This window comes from Colletotrichum paranaense, assembly GCF_030867605.1.
Source record: "Colletotrichum paranaense strain IMI 384185 chromosome Unknown Scaffold_8.1, whole genome shotgun sequence".
NCBI classification, from domain to species: Eukaryota; Fungi; Ascomycota; class Sordariomycetes; order Glomerellales; family Glomerellaceae; genus Colletotrichum; species Colletotrichum paranaense.
The window spans coordinates 2,302,214-2,315,075 of NW_026848966.1; the positions used below are offsets into that span (position 1 = coordinate 2,302,214).

Consider the following 12,862-nt stretch of genomic DNA (forward strand, 5'->3'; position numbering starts at 1 on the left):
ACCTCACTTACGAAGCATCCTCGACAGGTGTCACCACACCTTGCGAAGAAAACTGACGAAGGGTTTCATCAGGTGTCAGCGAACATTCCTGAGAAGTGGGCCATCGGGGCGCGATAGACGACGTTGGCCGCATCGGACGACGGATCAACAGCCGGCTGATGTTAAGGGATGAAGTTGGCAGCCACTCGCGGCACTGGAATCCGTGCGGACCTCAGACCCACTGGGATGCACCGGACGGGACCTACCTACGCTGGAGCGCACGGCAGCTGAGAGCCCCGCCAACCCCACCACTGTTACCACCTTGCGCCGGGCAGCTACATATCTGAGTCTTAGCTAAGCGCCTTCCTCGATTCTTATGTAATCGGACGCTCCTCAGGTAGCTCTTTCCTCAACGATGAAGGGAGCCTACAGGGAGTGTGGCGCGCGGGGTGAAATCCGACGCGTCTAAATTAATTACTTCGCGTCGCACTCGACGTCCACCAACGCCAACGAGGTAAGGTAGCCTCCCTCAGGTCGGCATCGCCCTTTACCGACTTTACCGGTTTTTTTTTACCACACACACACACACCTCTGCTTCTAGAACACCACATCGACCGGAAATGCCCTCCCATCCCTCAAGTCGTCGCAGACGACGCGACATCGAGGACGACGATTCAGAACCGCGTTCCGATGGCTCTGAAAGTACCAAGCGTCCCCGCCTGAGCCGACACGCCAATGACTCCGAGGACGACGATGACGACGAATTACCGAACGGATCTCGTACAAACGGATCTAAGAGCACATCGAGCCGAGGCGACCAAGATGGCTTTTCGCCTGGCGCAATCCGCCGGGTGAAAGTCGAGAATTTTGTCACATACGAACTTGCCGAATTTTTCCCTGGTCCCAATCTGAATATGGTGATTGGGCCCAACGGAACGGGAAAGAGTTCGCTCGTCTGTGCCATCTGCCTCGGTCTTGGCTTCAGTCCGAAACATTTAGGGCGCGCAGGCAATGTCAAGGAGTTTGTCAAGCACGGGAAGCCTTCCGCTATTATCGAGATTGAACTGCAGCGCCGACCAGAGGACAGATCACATCACGTCATCCGGGTTCAAATCGACCGCGAAAGAAACAGTCAGAAATGGTGGTTGAATGGAAAGGATTCGTCACACAAAGCTATACAAGGGTTGATGAGGGATCTGAAGATTCAGGTCGACAACCTGTGCCAGTTTTTACCACAAGACCGCGTCGTTGAGTTTGCTTCCGCTACACCAATAGACCTACTTCACGAAACTTTGCGTGCTGCAGCGCCGCAGCAGATGCTGGACTGGCAAAAGAGCCTGCAGGATCTTCATAAGGACAGAAAGGAGCTTCAGCGTGGGACCGACTCCGCTAGCGACCATTTAAAGCAACTCGAGGATCGACAGAACTATATGCAGCACGATGTTGATAGACTTCGCGAGCGAGAGGAGGCCCTGCAAAAGATTCTGGACCTCACCGATGCCAGAGCGGTAGCGGATTATCTCGAGTCTAAGGCCCTCTACAAGGAGAAGAGGCAGCAGGAAAAGCTTGCCCAGAAAAACTTGCGAAAGCTTGAGCAAGAGGCTGCACCGTCCCTGCAAGCTGTTAATCAGAAGCAAGTGTATCACGAAAAGGTGTCGGCTGTGGTTCGCAGTCGGAAAGAAGCTATACGGCGCACAGAGGCTGCGGCCGATGCAGCGCTCAACAAGATTGAGGATGTTGACGAACAGGTAAAGACAATAGAGGGCAACATCGAGAGTAGCAAGAAGGGATTCGAATCCAAAAAGCAAGAGCTAGGCAAGATTCGAAGCAAGATAGGGCTTTTGGAAAATCAAAAAAAGAACAAGCCGGCAGAATTCAATGCCACAGAACACAACACCCAAATTGTAGGTCACATAGCCTAATGTTTGGCAGTGCAAACTGACATGGCCCTTAGCGAGAGAAGGAGCATCAACTTCGAGAGCTTGAGGCCGAATCCCGTCAAGCTGAAGGCAAGCTTCGGGATATCAAAGAACAAGGGCATGCCAAGACACATATGAAGCAGGCGCTGAACCGGGAGCTTGAAGGCCTTCATTCTCAACAGGGTCAGATGCTTAGCTTCATCCAGAAGAAATGGCCCGATGTGGCCAAAGGCTATGCTTGGCTTCAGGAGAACACGGACAAGTTCGAGAAAGAGGTCTTTGGGCCACCCGCTCTCTGCTGCTCAGTCAAGGACGAACGGTATTCGGATCAGATCCAAGCGCTGCTACACAACGACGATTTTCTGTGTTTCACGGCGCAGACTCGCGAAGATCATAAGAAGCTCAGTCATTACCTATACAAGGTCATGAGTCTTTCTGTTAATGTTCGGTCAATCCTCAAGCCGTTGCATGAGTTCCGCCCTAAGATGAGTCGGGACGAGGCGAACGCCCTTGGACTAGACGCATTTGCACTGGACATGATCACTGGGCCAGAACCAGTGCTCGCGATGCTTTGCAATGAAAAGAAAATCGATGCTTCGGGTATCGCACTCAAAGACATCAACGACGCCCAATATGATCAAATCGTTCAAGGGGAGGTGATCAACAACTGGTCGACGGGCCGGCAGCTCTACAGAGTGTCTCGTCGCAAAGATCTTGGTCCTGGAGCCGTTTCGACGATGACCAGGGGCATTCAGCAAGGCATGTTCTGGACCGATCAACCAGTCGATGAAGCGGAAAAGAGCGAAATCAAACGCAAGATCAGCGAGGTTGAGGCAGAGTTTGACGCTTTGAAAGCTCAGAACACCGAAGTGCGAGGCCAGATAGCTGGTTTCAACGACAGGAGAAATGAGATCCTTGATGACCTTGTAAGTCACATCACAAGCACTCGAGACCGTGATACTAATCCGGTCCCAGAAAACACTTAAGGAAAGAAAGAATGAACTCCAGAGAGCCCACAACGCTTATCAAGCGATTCCAGTCAAGCTTGGTAAGCAACTTACCACAATACTATCGACGAAGATGCTAATCTTGACACAGAAAGTGAGAAGAGAGCTTTGGACCAGAAGAAGGCGGAGGTCGAGGAGGCCCGATCGGCCATTCAACAGTTGGGCTTTGATATTGACAAAGCCACGATACGCAAGGCCAAGACCACCTTGCAGCATCACGCGGCTATTGCGGGGGTTCGCGCAGCACAAGAGGCGCTGCTAGAGGCTCAGATCCGCGAAATCGAGGCTAAGTCTGACGTGCAGGGTCTCAAAGCTAGGAACAATGAGCTTGTACAGATGTTGGAGGACGAGAAGCGCAATATTGCTGCCTTGACCCAGGACTCTCAGCGTACCAGGCAGCGAGCTGAGGAAGCCCAGGGCAAAGTCATTGAGATTTTTGCCCAGGATGAGACTAGGAAAGACCTTCTTGAATCTCTAGCCAAGGACAAGAGCGTCGAAGACGTCGAAAACGAGATCGCAGCCGAGCAGCACACGATCGAACAAATCCATGTTGCGAACCCAGGAGCCCTGCGCGAATTCGAGACGCGGGCCCGGGAGATCGAGAAGCTGCGCTCCAAAATGGAAGCGACCACGGCCAAACTCGACCATCTCAACCGCCAAATCACAAAGATTCGCGAGAAGTGGGAGCCGCAGCTCGACGAACTAATTAGTAAAATCAATGACGCCTTCAGCTACAATTTCGAGCAGATCAATTGCGCTGGCGAGATCCGGGTCCACAAGGACGAAGACTTTGACCAGTGGGCCCTGGATATCATGGTCAAGTTCAGGTACGCATACATCCCTCCTTGAGGAGTCTTGCTGTCTTTGTTTGTGCCAAGATTGCAGTTGCTGACGATGACACAGAGAAAACGAGACTCTTCAGCAGCTCAACCAGCATCGCCAGTCCGGCGGTGAGCGTGCTGTTTCGACCATCTTTTACCTGATGGCTTTACAATCAATGGCGCAGTCGCCCTTCCGGGTGGTTGATGAGATCAACCAAGGTATGGATCCTCGTAACGAGCGCATGGTGCATGAGCGTATGGTGGAAATTGCCTGCCGTGAGCATACGTCGCAGTATTTCCTCATTACGCCCAAGCTCCTCACGGGTCTCCGATATGACCCTCGAATGCGCGTGCTCTGCATTGCGAGCGGCACTCACATGCCCAAGGAGGGCAAGAAGCTCGACTTTGCTCGCTGTCTGAAAAGACATAAGCAACTCACGGCTGGCGCATAAGGGGTTCACTGCCGGCAATGTACGAAAGGGTTTAGTCAGTATCTATGTGGCGTTATCGGCGTTTCGGGGGACAGGTATCAGTCAAGCAAGATACCCTCGAATTGATCTAGATGATGGGATTGACATGTACAAAAGGGTCGCGAAGATCCCAAGCTCGGAAGCACAGGGATGGGTCCAGAAGGGTGGATTGGTAGACAGACAGCTCAGGGCTTATTCCGAGCCCACAGAAGTTATTCTGGTAGCATCTATACCGAAGACAACCTACACCATTTGCACAAGCGCAAGACATGTCGAGTGGGGAGCCTCGACTGGGTAGCGAAGACATGGTCAAGCTCAGTGGTGCAAAGTACTCTATCATTACTCCGACTTAAGGATATCCTCGGGATAGCTTCATGGCGTTTACAAACTTAGAGCTCTTCAACATTGACAACAGCACTATCGGAATACGACTGGGTTGGTTGTCTCTGTGGCTGTGACCAGAACTCGCCTTCTCCTCGATCTGAGCAGTCAGAATCAGGCCCGACCCGAGGCGGACTTTGATTATTTCCCCTTGCATCTAACCATCTGAAATAAAAGCACATCACTGAGACATGGTAAAGTGGTTACTGCATGGGTATCCACGCCCTCTGAATCTAGGTATCACGTAGACGAGGACGTTCGTCAATCTGGGGTATCTTGGAAGAGCACAGGATATCAGTACGCATGTGTTGAAACCCGATGAATATGTTCCCGAGCTTTTTCTACAAGTGTTAAGATTGGACACGCAAGGCTCGAAGCATACCTCGCTGGTTGAAACATGGTTTTTTCCCCCTCCGAGTTTAGTAGCAATGGTTTGATACCAAATCGTCCTGCACACATATATCTTCTCGTATCTGACTGATCTGGTTTCCCCTCGGATTATGTGTAGGGGATGATGCATCTCTCCGGCGCTTACATTGGGAAGTACTGAGAGGGCCACGCACTCAACCCGGAACAAGTGCCGTACGGTGAACACAACGATGCTCTTATTCACGCCACAACGCTGCGTTTCATCTATGACATATCCAGATACGGATGCGGCTATAGCAGTATCTCAAAGCGTAGTGTTTCTGTCAGTACTCTGAAATCACATCTAGGACCTAGGTTGATCACGGCTTACGACGCATCGACGATGTCAATAAAATAGTCAGTCTGTCTGGTTTAATCATGACCGCCTGGGCAAGGGGAAAGGATGGACTGGTTCATAATCACCGCAGGTACTCCAGTATCGTATTCCATCTTGCTGTTTTCCGCAGCCACCGCCACTCGAATTCGTGTCATCCTCGAGATATTCTGTGGTTCGCGACCTGGAAGACCTGAATCTAGTGTTGCAAGAATTCTTTGGAATGATGTTTACAGGCCCAAGACCGTGATGCCTCACTCGGCCTCCTTTCTGCTACCCTGATGCCTTTTAGGCCCCTCTGTGTCAGACTTTTTTGTCTAGTCGGTCCATCGTCAAGGTTTTTGCAATATTTGAGAAAATGGCCGTGAAGGTCCGAGAGACAGATGTCTCGCGATGGAACTTATGCTCTGCTCGTGATAATCCTGCTATTGCTCCGGCTGGCTGAGCATTAAACCCTTCTCGTCCATTGTTACATCCTCCTCGAGCATTATTTGCGAAGGAGAAGTCAAACGCTAAGACTGGCAACTGGTGTTTGCGTCCACGATGCAATTGCACATGCCCACATGATGCATCAGTATTCGCCATGGAGTTGGCAGGATAGTATCATTATCTACGACTCCTATCCTCATTCTCTTTGGCCTCGTATAAATAGACAAGTACAAGGGCAAGTCAACCCTTTCTTACCTCTAGAGACTCCTACAGCAATCCCTCACCTCTTTCGGTGTCGGCATATGCACAGATCTAGGTCATACCCTCACATGCCCCGTCGCGACAGGTCTACTGAATAACGATCTGCTGTCCGCGTGCTAGTTTCTCCCAGGCACCTGAGGATCCTGGCCTGCTCCTCTCTTCAGTGATCTGTCGCTTCAACACGGGATGTCAAGCCCATCCTGTCCACTGGCTGACTGTCGAGCCGTAGTCCAACTTCATGTGTCCGAGAGGGGCGGTACGTGTACAAAGGCATCTGCCCCCCACGACCCGCTAGTCAAGAAGTCGACATTTATCCAAGCCAGGAAGGAGAGTTGTGGGCATTGAAGAAATGTGTCTCGTTTACGGTGACGCATCGGTCTCGAATCGTAGGTAGGGATATAGGGCTTCGTACATCGATCGGGATTTCGAGTTGGAGGCGTTGTCTCTTCTATCCCCTCACGTCGACATCGTTTCTGGGACTGTGTGTTCCTAGGTAAGTAGTGCTCGTCGAGTATTGTATAGCAAAGTGAAGGTGACGATGTGTACCACGAGTCGCGATACAACAGAGACCACTCCTCAAGACCTCTCCAAGGCGGTAATCAGCTAGGACAGTCCGAATAACCTGCGACATACTTCGTTCGCCCAGGATCTCGTCAACCCGAGAGAGAGGCAACAGCAAACCTGGATGTGTGCGAGGACAACAGCATCATCCCATGTTTGTAATCCCAGACACCGCGCCCCGACAGACTGGCCGGACCGGTCGTCGTCTATCAGCACCTTCACCCCTTCGGCCTGTCCGGGCCGACCACGTAGTAGCAGGATGGAGCCAGCGCATTCGAAGTCGTCCTCGACATCGAAAGGAACCATAGGAACCTCCCGTCTGAGGAGCACCACTTCATGATAGTAGAGTGTTATTCCGGTAGACCGCTAGAGTATTCCTTCCACCATGTTCGATACCCCTAACTCAAGCTGTTGTTGACTGGTATATCGACCTCGCGTCCCATTCGAATTGACCACCATCATCCATCCAACCCTCATACGGAAAGGTGCTCACATGTTCGGTGTGAAGAAGTTTCAAATAGTCGTTTCGTAGGTCACTAGGCAGTTCGAGGAGCGTCGGATCGGCAAAAACCGTCAACTAGCGGGAGAAACAAGCTCCAAAAAGGCCAGGAAACAATCCAGGTCGGCAGTGGCAGCAGAAGCAGCAGCAGTTCGCATCTATATCTGAACAAGACAACACACAGCCCACCGGCAAGCGATATCCGGGGAAATGAAAACCTGGAGAAAAGATAAGGGGCCCCTCGTTCCCGCCCAGACCGCCCATCTTCCAGATAAGAAGGTGCGCTTGAAACAATCCCACGCAGAGCATAGATAAAGAACAGACACGACGAAGGGCGCACACTTGGAAAAGAAGAAAAATGCCTCCATCCACTCCCCTCCCGCCGCCAAACATGCATAACATCGTACATGTGCGCGCTGCAGGGCGAATCTTCAAAGGGGAAGCCATCTCCAATGCCTTCCCGCTACGGGCAACAGACTGCGGCAAGGGTGGGCACGCGAGCAGCAACCAAAGAGTCTGGAGATAAGAGGGGAATGCCTCGCAGATACGCCTCGACATTGAAGGGACGGCGAGGCCAATGAAGCGTGGGCAGTGTTTCTGGTTCTTACACAGCACGCCCTGATCTTTTGGCAGATAGGGCAGGTCCGAGGAGAAGATAGAGGAGAGATAGACAAGGCAGATAAGTCAGTGATACCGCGACAGGGAGACGATTGCGCACGCGAGCCGATCTCTGGCGGCATCGCATTGCTAATTTGTTAGAAAAATGGTGCAAAGGAGTCAGCTGCCCTATTTGGGGCAGGTCGTTGTTGGCCAAACCTACACCTTGATAGATTTGGCACCAGATAAGAGGGCAACTTATAAGTCGTCTTCATTCCCCCAATATCCTTCTTTCGAACCAGACGTGCGACTACCGGTATACAGCAACGACCACTTCGACCAAGCCGACGCAACCTCTCATTTCACCTATGCGAATCTCTTGGGCTAGGAACCGCTTCAGAGAGGTTCGCCGTGATAGACAGGTAGTGGAGAGGACAAGAGAATTCGACCATCAAATCACCACAACCCCAAGAAGGGTTAATTGGCCCGAAGTCGAACCTGTTTGAACGTCACAAGACAACTGCCGTCTTTCTTACCGCCTAGGAACCGTGGTAGGCGTCATGGTGGAGGACATGCGCCCCTGAAGCATGGAGGCCGTGACTTCGCCTCAGTTTCCGTAGAGCGAAGTCGAACTGGTGATCTGGTGTTGATCACCCTACCCGCCGCACGCCACAGGAATCGAGGTTGCAGCTGGCATGCTCCCTGCCCTGTTTGGGTCGCGAGAGTGAGGACGGAATTGAATCAGACCCCCACGCGGGGCTCCTTCATGCCTGACCGGTGCAGTCGAGGGTTTCACGGCGGACGCAACCCTTTTCAGACTTGATCGACCATGCGCTTGTCGCTCTTCGCTCCTCCGAAAAACCATGGTCGTTAATATCCGACACTTTTGAGAACCGGCAATCAACTGAAGCCTGAAGCTCGCAGGTCGGCCGACTTTGCCCGATGGACCCTTGGAACCACGATGGATCCGGCACGGCACCCAGGAGCGACGCAACAAGATTGTTCCACAACTTGTGACGAACATAGGCACCGATCCTCGGCCGAGAGCTCTGCGATTCCTCTGGATGACAATTGAGAGTGGTTTGGTTGGCTTCGTTGATCAGCAACGAGCGAGGAGAGGCACACGACAAAAACCCGCAGGTTGGTGACGGTGGGGGGCACGCAATTTGACCGAGATTGCCGGGCCCTAAAATATCCATGTGGGGGTAGACTCGATAAGAGACATCAGTCAGACCAATAGGCGATGGCTGACCGGTCCTTGCTCTAAACGCTCGCTTCTCTGTCGATTAGCAGATGCATGCCAGCAGGGAACCAAGTCAGGGAGCCGTTGCCCATTCTAATGCAGTAGGCTCGTGAGTCGTGCCGCTTTCTCCATGCTGACCCAGTTGTCTTTTGGCAACTTTGTGGTGGCGTTGCCGGGGACTTTGAGGTCCACCTCCTTCCGACTCACCGCCATCCACATTAACTTTCAAACTACGGAGCACATCGCGCCGGTGTTAGCAGAGAGCCATCGGCTCAGGTCCGATAATTCTTCGAGAAGGCTGACGGGCAGTGTCAGCCTGTCAAGACTCGTTCTCGCGTAAAGAGCTGCTGCGTATTATGTGGCTGCCACACCTGTTTGGTAGGTTGAAACCGCCGCCGCGGTGCTTGTGCGGTGAAATACATTTGCGATACCGGCCATCCCAGGTTATAACAATGAGCTTTTTGAGCTTCCCTCGGCGTGTTTCCTGTTCGTGTCATTGTCTAAGAACTCAAGCGAAAATTGAGGCAACGTACACGGAACGAAGCTTACTCTCATCGCTCTCAGCCTCCCAGTAGCAAACCGCTTGCTTATTGTCTCAAGGTAAACGTATGGATGCTGGCGATGCCTTGGGATCGCGGGCCTGTTGTCCGCTCCCAGACGTAAAGATCGTTCATGCACATCATCGGTCCCAAACTTTCTCCTCTGCCACACAGCGGGCGGCACAAATACCACCATGCAATATCATCGCACGCGCTGGACGTTCTAGAACACGACGTCACTTGCGACAACCTGTGCCACAATACCAAAAACCTCCATCACAGACTTGGGCCTCCTTCTATAGGATCACATGTCAAGTTGGTTCCCACTGAAGTCAAAGTGCGACGTAGTGAGATTAGCGGTGGACAAAGCTTGCTGGACCCCTTCCAAAGCGTGTGTTGGATCTGTCAGGCCCAGCAAGAGCCCCGATGTGGATGCTGTTCTGTGTGTCAAGAAGTGTTTCCGGAACGGCCTTGTAGCTCCGCAAGTCATTAAGGTACAATTTCTAGCCTGGTGCTGGGCATCGAGGCATGTCTTGCATGCTCCGATAATGGAGGCTGGGAAGCCACATTGCCTTCCGCTCCATTTTCGTCGAACCCTAAGGTGTCTGAGGACTAACGCAACGCGTCGGCCGCTGCGGCTTAACATTCGAACATCCACAGGACCACAGCTGTGCAGACGGGGCAAGCCGCAACAGGAGTCGGGAGTCGGCATGGGGAACCAACTTGATCTCAGCGGTTCAACCCACCGTATGGATATCTTATTGCTGCTACTGAGGTGTATTGATATTCGCAGACCCTCGGCAGCTCTGCATAGGACCGTATGGTCCACAGTTGATGCGAGTTGAACCGAGTTGAGGATAGAACTGCGCGGTCGGATGCATATACCCCTGCGCGCCGCTGTCGTCGTAGGAGATCGGTCTATTGGGGGCGAGACTGCATAGTGCACCCTGCATAGAACCGAGAGCCCTGAATGGCTCGGCAGCGACGTTGACCATCTAGTGTTGACAGATAGACAAACAGAATTTCGTCATGTCTTTGCTAGGCCACAGTATCTCTATCGTAAAGGTGACAGTCGATTGAAGAAGCTCTCCTAGAAGGTGTCCTAGAAGGACTTTGTTTTTCACGCACTCTGCGGCTGGTAGAGCAGAGGAGTGTGCATATCAGAAGTTGTGTTTTGTCGACATCCGAGCCTACCACGGAGGTCTGCTTCAAGTCGATGCGGCCCCCATGATATTGCTGGTGACAGTCTGCCCCCCGTATCCTCTTGGCATCTTAGCGTCCAAAGAAACCATGTCATCAAGTACGGAGCAGACTTCGCCGTTGAGCTTCAGTTTACGCAGGACATGTTGAACGGCAACAATAAGCCTGGCGGAACCGGGCAGGCCTGCTCGAGGAAAGACGAATAACACTGCGGGCGTCATGTCTCCACATCTTGCCAACTTCGTTGGCACATCCTTGGATCGAGGACGCGTTCGTATTAGAAAGAATGTCAGCGGTGCCGTACGGTCGGAGTCCCCGTACGAATACTGCAAAGAGCATCCGGAAAAACAAGCAGCTTGCTGCAATGCTATACAATGCTGTCATGTTGAGTTTATTTGGGTTCGCAACTGCCCAGTAACTTGAATCGTACAATGGCAATTCTCCGAGAAGCACCCTTGTGAGGAGCGCCCGCCAGGCTCGAAGTGACGGCCAGGAAGATGCCCGTATGGGACCCTTCTGCCACGAGGTAATGGGTGATTTCGGTCTATAAGGCCCATGTTGGTCTGTGAAGTGTGCCATGGGTGGTTCCAAAATGACTCGTAAGAGCAGAGAAGGGCCGGGTGGGCGATGCGTATGCGTAACGTGTATCTGTTTTCTGCAATGTTATATCGAGGGTTGGGTCTTTGGCTCACCGACTACAGCAGGGATTGGCGAGTTGTAAGCGGAGCTATTCTTGAGACGCCTCCTTGATGATCCAGGTCGATGGCAACGAGGGTAAGGAGTCGCGGAGCAGCTCCGGGCGGGTTTTGAGCGGGTGAAGAGGAGTAGGCAGAAGTTGAAGGTGAGTTATCCGAGGTGCGTGTATGACATGGACAGTCAGTCAGTATCGAGATACGAAAGTGACCAAGGGGAGACGAGTGATGTTGAATGACAGGAAAGATTTCGGTAAGAGAGACAGGGAGGTTCGTGAATAAGCGTTGCTGGCGGGAGCAACAAGCCCAGATGTCAGGTTGGAGGACTGTAGGTCGGATTGAGGAGGCCGCTTTGGACGCGTGAGAATGGAGCATGGGAAGGAGGAAGTGAGGAGTCGCAGTAGGGGTAGCAGTAGCAGTAGCATTGGTTCCGTGCAGAGTACGAGTACTCGGTAGGGATATATTACAAGTTATGGGACCAGGGAATGGAGCACATGGGGCAGAGAATGGAGAAGTCTGGCGGGAAATGCGTCTGTGGATGGAGTCATCTTTCTTCGTTTCTTATTCCCTTCACTTTGCCATGTTAAGAAGAGACCACAGACTCGTAGAGTGTTACGAAGAAACACTGGTACGGAATGAAGGAGCGAGCAACTGCCTACCTGCCTCTCAACCTAGGTAGGTATTTACGAATGGGCTAGGCACCTACGGTAGGTTGTAAAACTTGGCCCCATGGCTCTTTCCTCGGATATACGGACATCTCACGCCTTCCTCGTCTTGTGCTTCTAGGCTCTCCTTCCTTCTTTCTATATCCTTCTCATTCCAGCCTTACCATTGTACCTTCCTTCCCAGTCCGTGACGGGGAGGCAGGAACGGTTCCACACTGAGAATTAAAGGTCTGTATTTGAGTTAGGTAGGCAATAGGTATGACCTGATTCCGGATTTATCCAATGTTGCTCCGTACTTTCTTCAGGTAGACCATAAGGTAAGGTTCCTTGGGTAGAACTGGATGTTGCTGCCATTTCCAGTCTCATGTGGGGGTCCTCCAACATGGCCTCCCTGCACCTTCTCTGCAAGTGTTCAAGAGTCCTTGCCTCAACGGTCCCGGATACCTCCCCGGCACATGCAGCAACCGCAAAAGAGGTGGTATCCCGTACATTCATCCAGAATCACACCTCGAGGTTTGTTGCATTGTCCCCCATCCCCTTCCAGCCGTCTTCCTTCCTCACCTTGCGGATCCCACGCTCACCTCACCTGTCAACTCTACCTCTATCCGTACGAATACTCAACGTCCATCCGAGAGGGTCTGCAGCCGGGTTCGATGCTTGCTAGCTATTCTCCCTACCCAAGGTATCATCTTCCTGCATCTCCTGCCGTCCTCTCCTGCACGCTGACGCCCTTTGTTTCTCCCAAACCCTCAATGCCGGCCTAGTCTCGCGAGCTGCAGCACACTTGCATCGGAGCATCGGAATACAAGCGAAGGCAACTCTCGACTCTCAAGTCTCGAGTATCCCACCCCCATAGT

General features: G+C 52.3%; 4 protein-coding genes across 4 annotated transcripts; 1 reads left to right on the forward strand and 3 right to left on the reverse strand.

Annotated features, from left to right (window-relative positions):
- Window positions 1-599: 599 nt before the first annotated feature.
- On the forward strand, window positions 600-4,178 carry CPAR01_10584 (RecF/RecN/SMC N terminal domain-containing protein; the record flags this gene model as incomplete). The annotated part of the gene is made up of 5 exons (XM_060494844.1): window positions 600-1,883; window positions 1,934-2,824; window positions 2,874-2,946; window positions 2,997-3,732; window positions 3,809-4,178. 5 exons carry the CDS (start codon window positions 600-602, stop codon window positions 4,176-4,178), a joined length of 3,354 nt encoding a protein of 1,117 aa, XP_060347026.1.
- Window positions 4,179-6,457: 2,279 nt separating this feature from the next.
- Window positions 6,458-6,876, reverse strand: CPAR01_10585 (uncharacterized protein; the record flags this gene model as incomplete). Its single annotated transcript, XM_060494845.1, has 2 exons — window positions 6,458-6,631; window positions 6,691-6,876. The coding sequence occupies 2 exons, from the start codon at window positions 6,874-6,876 to the stop codon at window positions 6,458-6,460; spliced, it is 360 nt and encodes a 119-aa protein (XP_060347027.1).
- A 3,780-nt stretch (window positions 6,877-10,656) lies between these two features.
- CPAR01_10586 (uncharacterized protein) lies at window positions 10,657-11,004 on the reverse strand (the record flags this gene model as incomplete). The annotated part of the gene is made up of 1 exon (XM_060494846.1): window positions 10,657-11,004. A coding segment is annotated over one exon (348 nt), but the record flags the coding sequence as incomplete, so codon positions are not given.
- Window positions 11,005-11,039: 35 nt separating this feature from the next.
- On the reverse strand, window positions 11,040-11,715 carry CPAR01_10587 (uncharacterized protein; the record flags this gene model as incomplete). The annotated part of the gene is made up of 2 exons (XM_060494847.1): window positions 11,040-11,192; window positions 11,389-11,715. The coding sequence occupies 2 exons, from the start codon at window positions 11,713-11,715 to the stop codon at window positions 11,040-11,042; spliced, it is 480 nt and encodes a 159-aa protein (XP_060347029.1).
- Between the last annotated feature and the right edge of the window lie 1,147 nt (window positions 11,716-12,862).